This window comes from Cajanus cajan, chromosome 3, assembly GCF_000230855.2.
Source record: "Cajanus cajan strain Asha chromosome 3, NIPB_CcT2T_4, whole genome shotgun sequence".
Lineage (NCBI taxonomy): Eukaryota > Viridiplantae > Streptophyta > Magnoliopsida > Fabales > Fabaceae > Cajanus > Cajanus cajan.
In genome coordinates, this window is record NC_138519.1 from 9,638,888 (window position 1) to 9,656,005 (window position 17,118).

At 36.5% G+C, this 17,118-nt stretch overlaps 2 protein-coding genes across 3 annotated transcripts; one reads left to right on the plus strand and one right to left on the minus strand.

Moving 5' to 3' along the window:
• Positions 1-1,222: 1,222 nt before the first annotated feature.
• Positions 1,223-11,577, minus strand: TBL35 (TRICHOME BIREFRINGENCE-LIKE 35). Its single transcript, XM_020348292.3, has 7 exons — positions 11,419-11,577; positions 11,040-11,319; positions 10,612-10,891; positions 9,611-9,782; positions 9,200-9,396; positions 8,956-9,108; positions 1,223-1,815 (listed from the first exon to the last, which is right to left on the minus strand). Exons 2-7 carry the CDS (start codon positions 11,248-11,250, stop codon positions 1,485-1,487), a joined length of 1,344 nt encoding a protein of 447 aa, XP_020203881.1. The 5' UTR covers positions 11,251-11,319; positions 11,419-11,577; the 3' UTR covers positions 1,223-1,484.
• Positions 11,578-13,011: 1,434 nt separating this feature from the next.
• On the plus strand, positions 13,012-16,969 carry LOC109789365 (proteasome subunit alpha type-4). Of its 2 annotated transcripts, none has more exons than XM_020348293.3 (2): positions 13,012-13,170; positions 15,996-16,969. In XM_020348293.3, exon 2 carries the CDS (start codon positions 16,011-16,013, stop codon positions 16,761-16,763), a length of 753 nt encoding a protein of 250 aa, XP_020203882.1. In that variant the 5' UTR covers positions 13,012-13,170; positions 15,996-16,010; the 3' UTR covers positions 16,764-16,969. The 2 variants fall into 2 exon arrangements, with proteins under 2 accessions (XP_020203882.1, XP_020203883.1); XM_020348294.3 differs by having other exon boundaries at positions 13,039-13,170; positions 15,991-16,969.
• The last annotated feature ends 149 nt before the right edge of the window (positions 16,970-17,118 follow it).

Genomic DNA, 17,118 nt, shown 5'->3' on the forward strand with positions numbered 1-17,118 from the left:
TAACATCTTGTCATTAACTCATTAGCTAATGTACCAACATACTATTAGTGTGGAATTAAATTCATTCCTTATTTGTTTTGTCCTTGAGTTTCTCAATAGTAAATATAAACTGATAGATTGAAAATCTTTCACAAAAAGCAAATATTCTATTTTACCTTTCCATAGGAATAATGAAAACGCACTACTTCTAAAAGCTATGTTTGGTTCACATTAGAATCAATTTATTGCACTGTATACAACTTTTAATGTCAAATTTGTCACTAAGATTAGTTTAAATACAACGTAATCACATTCAATACTTCAAAATCAATTTCACCCAAAAATAAATCAAATCTGAAAAAACATTGACTCCTATAACCTCATTATTTAAACATTGGGTGTGATTGTTTAAACATTTTTTTTCTTATAAAAGCACTTTCTTAAATAAAATGTACTTTTTTATATGTTTGTCTAAATTTGTTTTTTTAAAAATAAGAACCTGTCTACCTTTTTTTAGAAATAATTCATATCTGCTTCTTAAATAATTGTTTTTAAAAAACAAAGACTTATTTAAAAACATTTCTTTTTAAACTTAAACAGGTCCATTATCTGGTCGGTATAGTTTATTAAAAATGTAACCTATTATTTATGTTTCGGTTAGTGTTTTGTTCCCTTCAGAAATCTGTGTAACTTCTTCCACCTCAGAAATGCTTTTTAACTGCAGTAATATAGCTATATAGACAAGCATATATTTCTTAGTTAAGAGAGATGTGAAAGATGCAGCTAAAGATGAACCATGATGTTTTATGAGACAACATAAGCATACAGTGTATAAACATGAGCATAACAGAGTTAAGAGCATCTTGCAGACAACTTTTTTTTTTTTCTTCACAATTACAGCTGTTTGAAGGGGCGGAATTGTTTAGAAAATAATTAGTATGTTTGGAGAAATAGATGAAATTTATTTATTTTTCTGAAAAATAAACTGTTTTCGTACATAAAAACCTTAAAACTTATTATTTAACAACTTTTTTCCCTTTCACCTTCATACGTACTTTCATACCATGTAACAGCTGATTCTATTTTTTGTTATATTAAAACAAAATTAAATATCTTAAAATCATTTTTCAACAAATTTACCAAAACAAAAACTCATTCTAATTATAATCAATTATACAATGATCGATTGTACATAAAATAGATTATTGAAATAATCAAACTTTTACAATTGTCCCAAACACTCTTGGTCAAACAACTTAAAAATCATTTCATAAGAATGTGCAAAGGAGGTGAAATAGAGAGTGGAATAAATCACATTCAAAAAGAAATCAAAACAAACAAACTACCTTAGTTTTTTGTCCCTTCCTTTTTCTACGTGAAGCCAAGTTTTAAAGTGGCGCATTGTGTGTAAACAACTAATGGAAGCAGCAGCTTTTGCTACTCTTCAAAATGCAGACAATGAGATTGGCTGCAATACCAATGAAGAAAATTAAATATTGTAACTACTACAAAAAATGGAATAGTAACTCATTCCATACATCAGGTACCCCAGGCAAGCACCAATGTATGCAATCAGAGTAAGATGGGGGATTTGACAATTGTTCAGGCCGAAGGGGTTCCCAAAATTTACGAAAAATTGAAGGATGACCATCCTTTCTATATTCTGATAGTTGAGTAATGTTGATGACAGAAACTTTTGAACCCAAATTGCTTAGGATCTTCTCCACAGTGCTCATAGTAGGTAAATCAGAACCACTTCCCCAATAGCCCTCAAAATCAATGGGGTCCTTCTCCCCATAACAGTTTCCCTCACTTCCTGGTTTCCACTCTCGGCTCCTGAATGAAAATAGTGTTCAATTTAGCAAGAAAATATAGAGCATGAGATGTTTGCATTTCATATATTAATGATATGATGATACATAAAGGTGTAGCATTGTAGCAACCCTCACCTTACAAGCCGGTTTTGTAGGGTTGAGTTAGGCTTAATCCACTATTCTAACATGGTATCAGAGCCATTTAGATCCACTTTAAAAATGGGCCACCCACCATTGATGCATGCCTCATAGGCATGAGGGGGTGTATTGGGAAAAATCTAAGTCCCGCCAATCCTAGATTATTAAAAAGGGTCACCCACCATTTATCCACGTACCAAGCACTGGACGTGACGGGGTGTATTGGGAAAAACCCAAGTCCCACACCGACTAGAGATTAGACAATTGAATAGTATATAAGTGGAAAGCAACCCTCACCTTACAAGCCGGTTTTGTAGGGTTGAGTTAGGCTTAATCCACAATTCTAACAATAGCAATCATGATACGAGAAGATATATCTTCTCATTTGGGTGAGACGTATTTGGGAACTATATATAACGATTTAGTGATGATCCACATACAATTCATATAACAATTTTTACAACAACATTTTTCATGTCTAACTCTGTTCATCACATATTTAATTACATTTTAAATTTCTTTCTCTTAGTTGTACAATTTGTTATACAAGTAACATTTCTCATAACAAGATTATACACTATTAATAACAAACGAAAATATTTCCATTTCATATCCAATTTTCTTAAACGCATTACTTCAGCAAAAGTCTAAAACTCTTTTTTTTCTTTTCCAGGGACTGTGGGAGGCCCCATATAGGAACTTAACTAGAGAAAAGGGGAATGTTGAATGGAATCAATTCATTTGTCCATTTTTCCCTGTTCCTTTTCTCGTCCGTCGTCCCTCAGATTATATAGTGTCACCTCAACAAAAAATACTAACAATTAAGAGAGAAAATGTTTCCATTCAAAAGAGATTTGTTTTTGCTGAGGTGTTGATAAGGCCCAAGATCATCATGGCTCACTAGAACCACTAGCCCATGAAGAAAAAAGGGGCCCAAAACCATGGATTGTGTATGAGCGGAGGAAGAAGAAGAATGCTGACAAGGCATGATGGTTATTCGGGGTTGTTAGAGGAAAGAGAGAATATTGTGGTTTATAGAGAATCACACTTAATGGGCAGGGGATTGGGTTATTTTTTTACTATTGTGGATAGAGAACCTTGTTGGTTGTGCTATTAGGAGCTTGGCTCTTGGCAGAGGAGATTTCCCTCTTCTGAGTTTTCCTTTCTTACAAATTCCTTAAATACAATATCCACCATTATATCAAATACCATTTTCTTATTCATTTCTGGTTTGTTGGTTATTTTGTTTGGTATCTATTAATTGGTCCGACATGCCGGATTCATCGTGGGGACTTTGAATGCCACCGAAGAAGAAAGGAAACCAATCGAAATTGGAGGAACCAGCGACTGAAGAAGATATGGAAGCGCGAATGGGACTGATGGAGAGTGAAATGGCTCGGATGCGAGTGTCTTTGGAGGAACTTCAGGAGACGATGAGACGTGAAGCGAAGGAAACACAGTCGAAGCTCATTGAGCTTTTGACTCATCATTTCGACAAGCATTCCGATGATGAGGTAGAGGGTTTGGTAACAAAGGAAGGATCATCTAGTGGGGGAAAGAAATCGGGAGTGAGTGCCGGAATGAAACCTTTGGAGGGAGAAGCTCTTGATGAATTTCGTCAGTCAGTGAAGAAGATAGAACTTCCTTCATTTAACGGGGAAGATCCAGCTGGGTGGATATCTCGGGCAGAGATTTATTTCAAGGTACAAGAAACTAGTGAAGTGGTGCGTGTGAATCTCGCTCAGTTGTGCATGGAGGGTGGAACGATCCATTTTTTCAATACATTACTGAATGATTACAAGGAGCTTACATGGGATGATTTGAAGAAGGAGTTATTGGATAGATATGGGGGTTTGGATGAAGGCAGTGTGTTCGATCAACTCACGTCGCTGAAACAGACCGGAACCATTGAGGAGTACATCCAGACTTTTGAGAGGTTGGTAGCACAGGTACCCAGATTACATGATGACCAATATTTTTCCTATTTCACCCATGGGTTGCGCGAAGAAACTCGAGCCCGCCTCAGGAGCTTGCACGTGGTGGTTCCATTGACAAGGGGAAAACTGATGAATGCTGCCAGAGCAGTAGAGTCAGAGATTGGAATGAGAAACAGCGGGTGGCAGAAAAAAGAGGAGACGCGTGAGGTAGGGATAGGTCAAACAGGATTCAAAAATTACCCTATTATTTCGAATCGGGTCACCGCAAAGCAGCAAGGAACCAGTGGAGGAGTAAACGGACCAGGCCCAAATTATAGAAATGACCCAGGAGATAAAAATAGACATGGGCCTCGTGATAGAGGGGCCAAACACATGGCCTATCAGGAGCTATTAGACAGAAGGCAAAAGGGCCTTTGTTTCAAGTGTGGGGGCACTTATGGCCCAATGCATCAATGCCCTATTAAACAATTAAGGGTCATCATGATGGACAATGAATTACTTGTGGAGTGTGAGGAAGAAAAATGCGTGGCTGAAGGAGCTTACGAGGATGAGGAGGAAGGAGGCGAGGGGGAGTGCAGTGTTATTAGTCTCTTTGATTTGAGCCTGGATAGATAGCAACCCCCACGAACACTCAAGTTGAAAGGGAGAGTCAACGAACTGCCTCTCTTCTTACTTGTGGATAGTGGGGCAACTCACAATTTTATCTCGAAACGTTTGGTGGAGGCTATGGGATGGGATTGGCAGTCCACCAAGAGCATGCGTATTTTGATGGGTGATGGTTATACGACTGAAACTCAAGGAGTTTGTCATGGGATCGAAATTGAAGTTGATGGGGAAAAATTTAAGGTGGATGCAGTGCTGTTCGATTTGATGGGTGATGGTTAGCTTCGCTAGGCGAAATGATGGTTGATTGGGGGAAGCAAACGATGAGGATTTCCACAAATCAGGGGACTAAAATGTTGAAAAGGGTGAATTGTGAAGAATCATTAGCAGCATCTCTCCAAGGAATGATTGGAGAAAACGTGGAAATGCAAGACACAAGACTATCAGAGAAACAGTGTGGGGAGTTAGAAGTAGTATTGAAGAGTTTTGAGGATGTGTTTGCTGAACCAAGAGGTTTGCCGCCACTACGTTCCAAGGAGCATCAAATAATACTAGAGCCAGGACAAGAGCCCATAAACGTCAGGCCATACCACTACCCTTACCACCAGAAGAATGAAATAGAAAAACAAGTCCAAGAATTGATGGAGATTGGACACATAAGGCACAGCCATAGTGCTTACTCCAGTCCTGTGATTTTGGTCAAAAAGAAAAATAATAAATGGAGGATGTGTGTGGATTATAGGGCTCTCAATAAAGTCACAATTCCGGATAAATTTCCCATTCCTATAATTGAGGAATTATTGGATGAATTACATGGAGCAAGGTTTTTTTCCAAGCTAGACCTCAAATCCGGCTACCATCAAGTTCGAATGAAGGAGGAAGACATCCCTAAGACAGCATTCAGAACCCATGAAGGACATTACGAATATCTCGTAATGCCTTTTGGGGTCATGAACGCCCCATCTACATTTCAAGCGCTAATGAATGAGGTATTTCGCAATCTGCTTAGAAGAGGAGTATTGGTGTTTTTTGATGATATACTCATTTATAATGCAAGTTGGGAGGAACATTTGGCTCAAGTAAGAACAGTTCTGGAAATTTTAAGACAACATAAACTTTATGCAAACAGGGAGAAATGTAGCTTTGCTCAGGAGAGTGTAGAATACTTAGGGCATGTGATATCCGTGCAGGGAGTGGAGGTTGATCCCGCCAAAGTCAAAAGTGTAAGGGAATGGCCGGTTCCAAAGAACGTGAAGGGAGTAAGGGGATTCCTAGGACTTACGGGGTACTATCGTAAGTTCATTAGGAATTACGGGAAAATTGCAAAACCTCTGACAGAATTAACTAAGAAAGAAGGGTTTATGTGGAATGAAAGGGCACAACAAGCATTTGAAGAGTTGAAACAGAAGATTACAACAGCTCCAATTTTAGCTCTGCCCAATTTTGATAAGGAGTTTGAACTTGAGTGTGACGCGTCAGGGGTGGGCATTGGGGCCATTCTGATGCAAGAACGCATGCCCGTAGCTTTTTTTAGTAAGGCCTTGGGTAGTCGAAATTTAGCAAAATCTGCTTACGAAAAGGAGTTAATGGCAGTGGCTTTATCAATTCAGCATTGGAGACCATATCTGATCGGACGCAAATTTAAAGTTTATTCAGATCAGAGAAGCTTGAAACAGTTACTTCAGCAAAGAATCACCAATGGGAGTCAACAGAACTGGCTGGCTAAATTATTGGGGTATAACTTTGAGATTATCTATAAACCTGGCTTGGAAAACAAAGGGGCGGATGCTTTATCAAGAAGCTTTGAAGAAGGTGAGTTGAAAACCATGGTGTCCATGCCAATCTGGCTCGATTGCCAAAATGTTGTAGGAGAGGTTCACAAGGATGAAAAATGGAAGAAAGTGATTGCAGACTTGCAGCAAGCTAGAGAGGCTCATCCCGGATTTACTTATCAGCATGGTATTTTATTTTTTAAGAACAGAATGGTGATTCCAACAAAGTCTCCTTGGATTCCCAAATTGCTTGATGAGTTTCACTCAACCCCTCAAGGAGGCCACTCCGGATTTTTGAGAACATATAGACGTGTGGCTGCAAATCTATATTGGCAAGGAATGAAGACTGATATCATGAAGTACGTGCAATCTTGTGATATCTGCCAACGTCAAAAGTATACTACTGCTGTCCCAGGAGGATTGTTACAACCGTTGGTCATTCCAGAGAGGATTTGGGAGGATATTTCTCTCGATTTTATCACAGGATTGCCAAGGTCCAAGGGCTTTGAAGCAATATTGGTGGTTGTGGATCGTTTATCCAAATACAGTCATTTTGTTGCTTTGAAACATCCATATACAACAAAAACCATAGCAGAAGTATTTGTTAAGGAAGTGGTAAGACTTCATGGGGTGCCCAATTCAGTGATTAGTGATAGGGACCCTCTCTTTATGAGTCTTTTTAGGAAAGAATTTTTCAAGATGCAAGGTACGAAGCTGCTTATGAGTACGGCATACCACCCGCAAACGGATGGACAAACGGAAGTAACAAACCGTTGTCTAGAGACATATCTCAGATGTTTTATTACTGATCAGCCCAAGGGATGGGCTCTATGGCTTCCCTGGGCCGAATATTGGTTTAATACAACTTATCATGTGTCTACGGGAATAACTCCATTTGAAGCTGTGTATGGCCGTACTCCTCCAATGTTAGTGCGAGGGACTCAAGGTGAAATCAGAGTGGAATCTGTGCAGAGGGAAATCAATGAATGTGATGAGGCTCTTAGACAGTTAAAAAAGCACTTGATCAGGGCCCAAGATCGAATGAAGACACAGGCCGATAAGCATAGACAAGAGAGGAGTTTTGAGGAAGGTGACATGGTGTTTTTGAAGCTCAAACAGCATAGACAACATTCAGTAGCAGCCCGAATAAGTCCCAAGCTTAGTGCTCGTTATTATGGACCTTTTGAGGTATTGGAGAGGATTGGGGCAGTAGCTTATCGTTTAAAATTACCTCCGGAGTCAAGGATTCACCCTGTGTTTCATGTGTCACTATTAAAAAAGGCAATTGGAGATTACAAGCTGGAAACCAATATTCCTTCTGCTCTGGAAGATGAGAGAGCTGAATTATTGGAGCCTGAAACAGTATTGGCTTCACGTAGCTTGTTGAAAGGGAGAGAACGAACTAACCAATGGCTGGTGAAGTGGAGGGATAAAGCAGTAGAGGAGGCGTCATGGGAAGATGAATTGACCTTGAGGAGTCAGTTTCCTGAGCTTAGTCTTAAGGACAAGACTAATTTTATAGGAGGGAGTAATGATAAGGCCCAAGGTCATCATGGCTCACTAGAACCACTGGCCCATGAAGAAAAAAGGGGCCCAAAACCATGGATTGTGTATGAGCGGAGGAAGAAGAAGAATGCTGACAAGGCATGATGGTTATTCGGGGTTGTTAGAGGAAAGAGAGAGGATATTGTGGTTTATAGAGAATCACACTTAATGGGCAGGGGATTGGGTTATTTTTTTACTATTGTGGATAGAGAACCTTGTTGGTTGTGCTATTAGGAGCTTGGCTCTTGGCAGAGGAGATTTCCCTCTTCTGAGTTTTCCTTTCTTACGAATTCCTTAAATACAATATCCACCATTATATCAAATACCATTTTCTTATTCATTTCTGGTTTGTTGGTTATTTTGTTTGGTATCTATTAGGTGTCATTTTTACAGAGCTAATGATTTTTTTTCTTCCTTTTAGTAGATTAAAGCTAAAAGTTCAAGGAGGGGAAGCTACCCCATTGGCTGGGACATGCCAAAGGCAAAAATCCTCAGCAAGGGCTTACAATGGTGATTACATATCACCTACCAAAGGAAATTGTTAACAACAGGAATGAAACTCAACCTTCTAGGCTATTTGCTTTGATCTTTAGCAACTGAACTAACCCAAAGCTAATATACTTTAACACAATTGAATCAGATGAGTCGACATCAAAAGAAAGTCATAATTCGAACCAGAAATAGCAAGTCCTTTTACAATGTCAAATTTGACAGAAGAGCACGCTATTAAAGAATGTGGGAGGAGCAGGAGCCAGGGAATTGAAACTCTAGTTATAGCAGGCAATTGGCATAGTGTTTGCATTGGATTATCCAAATGGAAACACAGTTAAGATGATAATCCTTAACACAAACGATTATAAAAGATTTGTTGAAACGTAATCGAGAGAGTGAAACTGAATAGTCCAAACAGAAAATTGAATCTATTCTCATTGAACAAAGAAAAAAAAGGAATACAAAGCCTTATATAGCTGGTAAATGGGCTTATTACTAATTAGTAATAACCAACTAATTATTGTGCTCTCACTAACTGCAATTTTTACATCTTATATTTATCAGATTATGCCACAAGTCCTAGGAATGCACAACAAAAATAATCTATACCAAGAATGCATATTATAAATGTTTTCTTCTAGCAAGGACCATACAAAACATAGATTGGGTGCTCACCAGAGATGAGTTGGTGACATGGTCACAAAAAATACACGCTTCTTGATGGGATCAACATTAGAAGATACCCAATCTGCCCAGGATCCCATGGCCAACTCCATGGCTCCTCGCCCATCCAATTTTTCACAGGCTCCATTTTTTTCATCAGTCCATCTGCAAAAGAAAAACAGAAAAAGATCCATCAGAATAGAGAAGACAAACTTTCCTTAAAAATCCATTTTTATATTGATGAACTGATACAGACAATAGCTTGACTGGGCCTTGTCTCCACCACAAGTATGTGTTAAAAACAAGTATATCAGCATGTTCCCACAGTGATGAATGCCTAAGAACTGAATCAGGACGAATTATCCGTTCATCTAGTCTGTGATTTACTGGATCATCAGAATTAGATTCAGCAAGAAGGGGAGCCCAGAGAAATTCCACAGTTGCATTATACTCCTGAAAATTGGCACAAAGATAGAAGTGTGCAGGAAATGAGACTTTAAGAGAATGCTACTTGTGAACCAAACCCCATCAAGACATCGACTCAATGTCCTAGAACATACACTGTCTATAAAGAACTTCAGTGGAATAACAAAAGAAGGCACATATATATAGTATAGGGAACAGCGTTCAAAACATCATAAAAATGTTTCCAATATACGGTTCTTACCTCTGCTCTAAAAATAGTGAGATGGGCATTTGGTGACATTGATCTCTTGTCAGCAGGAATTACTGATTGTAATAAGCATACCATAGATATCCATTGCCCTCTATTTAGTGAATCTCCAACAAACATTAGCCTTTTACCCCTCAACTTCTCCCACATTTCTTTCAAATTCCATCTGTTTTATACAAGAAATGAGTGCATCTTAGCAGAAAGAACCTAATCTGTCACATAAATAATGAGTTAAATATGTTTTTAGTCCTATAAATAAAGAAATATTTACTTGTAGTCCCTAAAAATATTATTTCCTTCTGATCCCTCATTTATGGAAAAGTGTTTGGTGTGGTTCATGTCATTTGCTTCCACTTCAGTTAACGGTTTTATTAACAGACTGACTACACACGACACATTTCCACGATTGGGAGAGCAAAAGGAAATGATTATTTTTTGGGATTAAAATCAAAGATTTCCTAAGTTTTAGGATTTGAAAACATATTTAACCCAATAGTTAAACTACCACTTCTACAACCCATATCTGATGCTACATTTAGGCACACAAAAAAATCAACTCTAATTCCCACGGGAATAACTGAACAAATGCTATCCTACTTGGACCTTTACAAAAACTCAATCATGGCCATAAATAAACTTCACAAATGGCTTATTTAGGTAAACATCTCCCAAATAGGAAGAAAAATTGAAAGAAAAAAATTAAATAAGTTTTTTGTAAGCTAAAATTACTTATGCATAAGCTTATTTGTAGAAGTTCTTCCAAAATTTTATTTATAACTAATTCATAAGTTAGTTTTAACTTACAGAAAAACTTATTTTAATTTTTCTTCCTATTTATTTTTCTATCAGTGTTTCTAGATAAGTTTATCCAAACATATCCAAAATACTAATAACCTTAAAACCATTGAATTGGATCGTTCCAACTCATGCCACCACCAAAACCATAACCTGACCATGTTCACAGGGAAAAACTCAAAGCTCAGAGAGAGAACCACCTCTTCAAGTTGCAGTTATGAGGTTGCCATCTCCAATACTGGTACCCCAAATCAGACCTCCCATGCTTGTGACAAGCCAATTGGTCAGACATGTAAGGGCAATCTGACTCATTGTACAGTGGATGTGATACATTATCAAACACCCATTTGCCTGAAAAAACATCACAACTTTCCGGCCTCACACTCCGGCCACCGGACTGCCGAGAATCGCCAAGCCAAGCAATTTTCCGGCCACTATACTCTACAGTGGAGTTGCATCTACTGAATCTATCCAAAACCTCTAAAATCCAACAACCCCATTTCAACAAATCAGAGAAAGCACATACCAAACACACAAAGCTTGAAATTTTTTCTCAAAGAACACTCAAAGCTTTCAGTTTTCGGTCTCCAAGGAAACACGAAGCATGTTATGAACATAAAGGTCATACCTGGAGCTCGCTTGAAGTGACCTGAAAGGTTGGGTTTGACAAGGGTACTTGGAGAAATTTCTTGGTGGCTACGACCATGATCTGGGTTTTCATGGATTAGTTGTATGGTGTGTTCACTGTGGAGGATTGAGAAGGCTATGAATAACAGTAAGATGAGCACAAGCAAAGGGAAAATGGGGGGTTTCTTTCTGTTCCACTTCCACTTCCGCATGGTGGGTTGTAGTTGATTTTGATTTGATTTTTGATTTTCCCCTACAAGGAAACCAAATCTTGGTTGTGCCTGAAATTTGAAAAAAAAAAAAAAAAAAAAACAAATTGCATCATTTTAACAGAAAAGAAATAAAAATAAACAGTTTCAGATTCATGAACTAGTCGGTACTCAGAATGACAGAATCAGAAGCTTCGATTTGATGTTTGAACAAAACAAGGAGTGGATGCTTCCTGTGCTAGTGTTGCATTTGCGAGTTGCAACTTGTATCGTAACTGGAGGTGCAGTTTTTTTATTGTTTAGTCAACATAAACTCTAGAATGATTGTTGGTGTTGGTAAAGGTAAAATCGTCCTTTGACCGCTTTTAGTTTTAACACCACTCCCAGCATTGCTAAGAAGTTGTTAGTTGAGTTTAGTCTGTTGTCAAATTTCTTTTTACCTTAAAGTAAGATTCTGTTAGAAGGGATAAAATCTATTTTGATAATTTATGCACTAAAAAAATTAGTCTTTGACTGTTATAGAGAATGTTGCTGATAAAAATAAAATAAAATAAAATAAAAAACTTTCCTTGTTACTAATTTTGGAAATGGATTTTTATGTTGTATTTATACTTGAATTCTATATGATGAAAAATTTTACTATAAAAAATTTCATAACTTCCTTATTATTTAATTTTTATTAGAGGCTAAAGTTTTACTAGATAAAAATATTTTATTTTACTAGAGATTGATGTTAGAGAAAAATGTTTAAACCTTGTGCTTGATAAGATGAAAGACTGTATAGATTTTAGTTTATGTTTTGGATTTTTATATATTTCTTTGTATTTTAGTTAGTTTGGTTTTGAAAAGGTTTCTAAAGTGTCAAAGTTTTGTATAGTATTTTCCCTTCCATTTTATTGAAACGTGACTTCCTTTTAATTTGGAATGTGAGTTTTTTTTTTAAAAAGAGTGGATAAAAAATTTAAATCGATTTGAATTGATACATAACCAAATTAATTAGTATTAAAAAATTGATATGTTTTGAGAAAAAATTTAAATCAATTTATTTTATAAAATGAGTTCGGTTATCTAATTTATTTTTGTAATGTCGATCGATTCGGTTCAATTCAATTTTCTTAGAAAAATCAATTCTATATGTATATAAATTGGATAACTACACTAAATTGAATCGATCTAATTTAAAAAAAATGATTCATATTTAAAAAAAAAATTGGACCGACCCACTTTATAAAGAAGAGATTGATTTGCCTATCTATTTTTATAGAATGAATCGATTCAATTTGGATTTTTCAAAAATTCGATCTATTAACTCCCTTAGTTTTTTTTACTTTACATTTGAGAAAAAATTGCAAACTGCACATATTTTTTTATTTCACAAATTCAATTTATTTATATTAATTAATATCATTAAGAAGAGAGTGTCAAATTCCAAAATCCTAAAGAAAAATCTCAAATCAAATACACATAAATGAAAATACTCATACCATTTTATTTATTTTAAGCAAAAAAAAAAAATTCACCTTTCAAACATCCACTCAAAAGTGTAATCTTAAATAAATAATTATCATAAATTTATATTTTTATATAAATAAATATTTTCTTTAATTTTTATTTTTATATGGACTATTTTATTTTAATTTTATTTAAAAATTTAATCACTTTTTCTCCTCCAATGCATTTTTTTTCATTCAAACCACTTGCATTCCTTAAATCTATCCATTCCATAATTTTTCTATTTATTTTTAAAAAATATCTTTAAGTTATTTTTAAAAACACTTTTTCCGATAGTGAATGATAAAAGAAGAAAAAGGTAATTCCGAATAAGTTTTCGTGTCGAAAGGGCAATTGAAGTCTTGAATAGCCCCTTCCAACCTTCCACTCCTCACTTCGTTTCCGTCGCTGTTTTGCTCACTCCCATTTCGTGTGAGTTTTTATTTTCTTTTCTTTTCAGTTCCGATTTCCCTTTCAATTTCTATTTCTCTCCCTTTTTCCTTTACATTTGCTTGTGGGTGGTTTAAAAATTTCATCTTTGCGATTTATGGAGATAGTTACATACTCACATGTACCTTTTTTCGCATGTTAGATTGACTTGTATGATTTTCTGAACCAGTTCATTTTATTAGCTATTGTTGATATAAATTACTGTAAATTTTTCTTCTAAAAGTAGGACTAGGGCTAAACAGATCAACTTCACACAAAATTGCTTTGGGTCGAAAGAGTTTTTTCCGCCCAAATCAAACCCTTATGTTAAGTATTCAAATCAAACTATCATTTACTTTTCCTAATTTTTTTACCCTTCTCTTTTTTGTGTGTCTTTCTCAGAGATACACATTTGCACTGATATTTCAGTGGATGAGGTGTTCTAAAAGTTGAATGTTGTGATGTGTTGTTGGTTAGTTGCAATGCTAAACCTTTATACGATGGTTTAGTTCAAACGATACTGGTTATTCACAATTTCACACTGTCCATTTTGCCCTTGTTTTCTATGTGGTGTTACATCTGGGTCTTAATTTTGATCCTGAATGGAAGTTCGATGGGAAGATTATTAGGGTTATTATTATTATTATTATTATTATTATTATTATTTGGTATGGCTAAATTGCCGTGGGCATTTCTTTAGGAACTTCATATTTATGATTAGCAAATAATTCATAATAAATTTACTTTAAATCATTATGTGTGGGATACCAACTCAACAGCCAAAACCGATTCCACTGATGCTGGTCTTTGGAAGTTTATCTCCTTGGGATATGCGGCTCTTAGTTCATTAGTCTTGGTGCTGATTTGTGTTTGTGCAACAGGTTTTGGGGCATGTTAGGGTGGGAAATGTTCCTTATTTTGATTTGTTTTCTTGCCTTCACCATATCTTTAACTTCTAGAACTTGGCCATTATTTTCATGGTTCTTATTGTTGTTGTGTTTCCATGTTGAAGCTTCTAGTTAATCTTGGATATCCATTTTCAAGGTTCTCACTGCTCTTGGATTTCCCTTTTTATAGAGGACATATTCAACAATATCATGAAGTCGACTGAATAGGAAACTTGATCTGTTTGTAGTTTCTTTAGTTGATTAGATATTCAACAGAAATTAAACAAGTTTCCAGGGTTGTCCATTAATTGGGTTTCCTGGGTTGTTCATTATATATCTACGGGAAATTTATACACAGTAATATTAATGTTGGAAGTTGCATGCTGTTCTGTACGCCCCCTGTAAACATGTCTCTATCCTCAAGTTGATGCTTGTCCATATTGTGTAGAGGGTTGGCTTGTTTTGTAGCTGAGGTGTCCCTGTAGCACCCTCTTATTTGGTGAGTATCAAGAACTAGAAGGGTAGATCCTGATCCTTCATTCTTGTAACCCTGAGTGTCTACCAAACTCAGTGCAAAAATGATGAGTAGTGTACTATGAACTATTGTAATGTGCAACATTAACATTCAGAGATATATATCATTTCTATCAGATATATAATATAGTATCACTTCCCGACAAAAGCCATGACCTTGAACCTTCAACCTTCCAGAAAGTAGTGAGAGCTTATTATTTATGGAAGGATTCTGGAATTGGGGTTAAATAAGTTTAAATGTATTTAGCTTGATCATGTAATATTTCCGATAGGATCATCAACCTCTATATTATAGTTGAGCAATTTACAATTTCCTAGCTAGGAGTATAGAAGATATCTCGGAGAATACTGCTATGATTTTCATATAAAATTATTTCAACAGACATCGGTAGTATTATCAGAAGTTTCCTAAGCATTTTAAAACAGGGGAAGATAATTATATGGTAAACAGGCCTCTGTAGTAGGTAAACTTCCTATTTGATTGTCAACTTGCCCAAAGGAAACCTTCACAGGGGCTCACAGAGAAGAGCACCAAACCAGCATGGCTTCTTCCTTGTAAGCTTCAACAAATAATCACATACAGTTCCTTCTCAGTCTGTCTTGTTACTTGTCAGCAGAACTTTTTACTTCCTTTTGTCCTTTTATCCATTCTATATCTTCCTGTAAATGACTACTTCATGTAGTCCTGGAGGTACTAGATACCACATTTTGTAGCTAAGATTGGGAAATACAGTTGTGTTTTTAAGATGGAGTTATCTAGTGCTTGTTATTTTTCAAATTTGTTGTTTTTAGAGATAAAAGCTTCTCTTTCTAAAAGAAAGAGATAAAGCCATTTTACTTTTTGTGCCATCAATTCGACATATGTTCTCTACTATGAATGGTTCAAGAGCAGATTTGTTTTATTTTGTGTGTATGGTGTGCAACAAGGACTCCTTTTTATGTATGGAATTTGAAATATTATCTTGATGGTTGTCTTTTACGTCCTTTCAGCTTTTCTAATTTGCATCTGGAATCTCTATATTTTGGCCATAAATGGAATTGTCTCTTATTCTTTCTTAGTGGCACTTATATCTGTCTTGCTCATGCAGAGAAGGAACTTTAGTACAGTGAAGCCTATATTGTCAATCTAATAGTATTTTATTTTTATGAAAATCTATGCTTGTTAGAGATGTTTTTAGTAAATTTTAGGGTGGTGAGAATTATTTTTGCTGACAGAGCCACTGTGTTGGGGTAGTTCCAAAAAATTTAGATCATTCCATTGTTTTTTTTTTTTTTAATAAGTTCTGCTGATCATGTTGGTACAAAGAGTATTAGAATATTATTTCTTTCCTTTTCATTTTTCATCAAACTAGGAAATACCTGTTTAACTCCTTTCATTTCCCATATTTGCTACTTTGCTTAGATCAGTAGTCAGAGATCAAAATGTCTCGTAGATATGACAGCCGTACAACAATCTTCTCCCCTGAAGGACGTCTTTACCAAGTGGAATATGCAATGGAGGCTATCGGGAATGCTGGTACTGCAATAGGGATCTTATCAAAAGATGGGGTTGTGCTGGTCGGCGAAAAGAAGGTCACATCCAAGCTGCTCCAAACCTCAACTTCCACCGAGAAAATGTACAAGATTGATGATCATGTTGCCTGCGCCGTGGCTGGGATAATGTCTGATGCCAACATCCTAATCAATACCGCCAGGGTCCAAGCGCAACGCTACACATATGCCTATCAAGAGCCCATGCCAGTTGAGCAGTTAGTTCAGTCTCTCTGTGATACCAAGCAAGGTTACACCCAATTTGGTGGCCTTAGGCCATTTGGGGTCTCATTCCTGTTTGCAGGATGGGACAAGAATTTCGGCTTTCAGCTTTACATGAGTGACCCTAGTGGAAACTATGGTGGCTGGAAAGCTGGAGCCATCGGTGCAAATAACCAGGCAGCACAATCAATACTAAAACAGGACTACAAGGATGATATCACAAGAGAAGAGGCAGTGCAACTTGCATTGAAGGTTTTGAGCAAAACCATGGACAGCACAAGTCTGACCTCAGAAAAGCTCGAGCTTGCAGAGGTTTTCCTGTCACCCTCTGGAAAAGTCAAGTATGAAGTTTGCTCCCCAGAGTCCCTCACTAAGCTGTTGGTGAAGTTTGGTGTAACCCAACCTGCAACAGACACTGCCTAGTTTGCTAATCCATGCTTGGTGCAGTTTAATTATGTGTTTCTTATTCATTTGTGGTGCTTTTGGGATCAGATATTGGCTCAAACATATTACAAGTTGAAACATTTTTCATGTTGGTAATGCAAATGGCTTTGTGTTTGACACATTAGATTTTCAAGGCAGACCTATGGTGTTTGGGTCCTATATGGTTAAACACCATATTTCCATGATTTGATACTTGTTATTTTGAATTAAGGCTATAGGATCAACATATCTGCTTGTGAGTTTTTTTCTAAGTACCTGTTTGGTTTAGTCCGCACATACTCGTATATAAATGAGTTCGAACGTCAAATGTCAGACACGAGAATAGCTAGTTAAA

Excerpts from the sequence above, each read along its gene's own strand:
- TBL35 (XM_020348292.3), bottom strand. The coding sequence starts at position 11,250 with ATGCGGAAGTGGAAGTGGAACAGAAAGAAACCCCCCATTTTCCCTTTG. Across the intron at positions 10,892-11,039 it reads TCACTTCAAGCGAGCTCCAG|AGGTTTTGGATAGATTCAGT; the intron begins GTATGACCTTTA and ends GTTGGATTTTAG. Across the intron at positions 9,783-10,611 it reads CATAACTGCAACTTGAAGAG|ATGGAATTTGAAAGAAATGT; the intron begins GTGGTTCTCTCT and ends TGTATAAAACAG.
- LOC109789365 (XM_020348293.3), top strand. The coding sequence starts at position 16,011 with ATGTCTCGTAGATATGACAGCCGTACAACAATCTTCTCCCCTGAAGGA.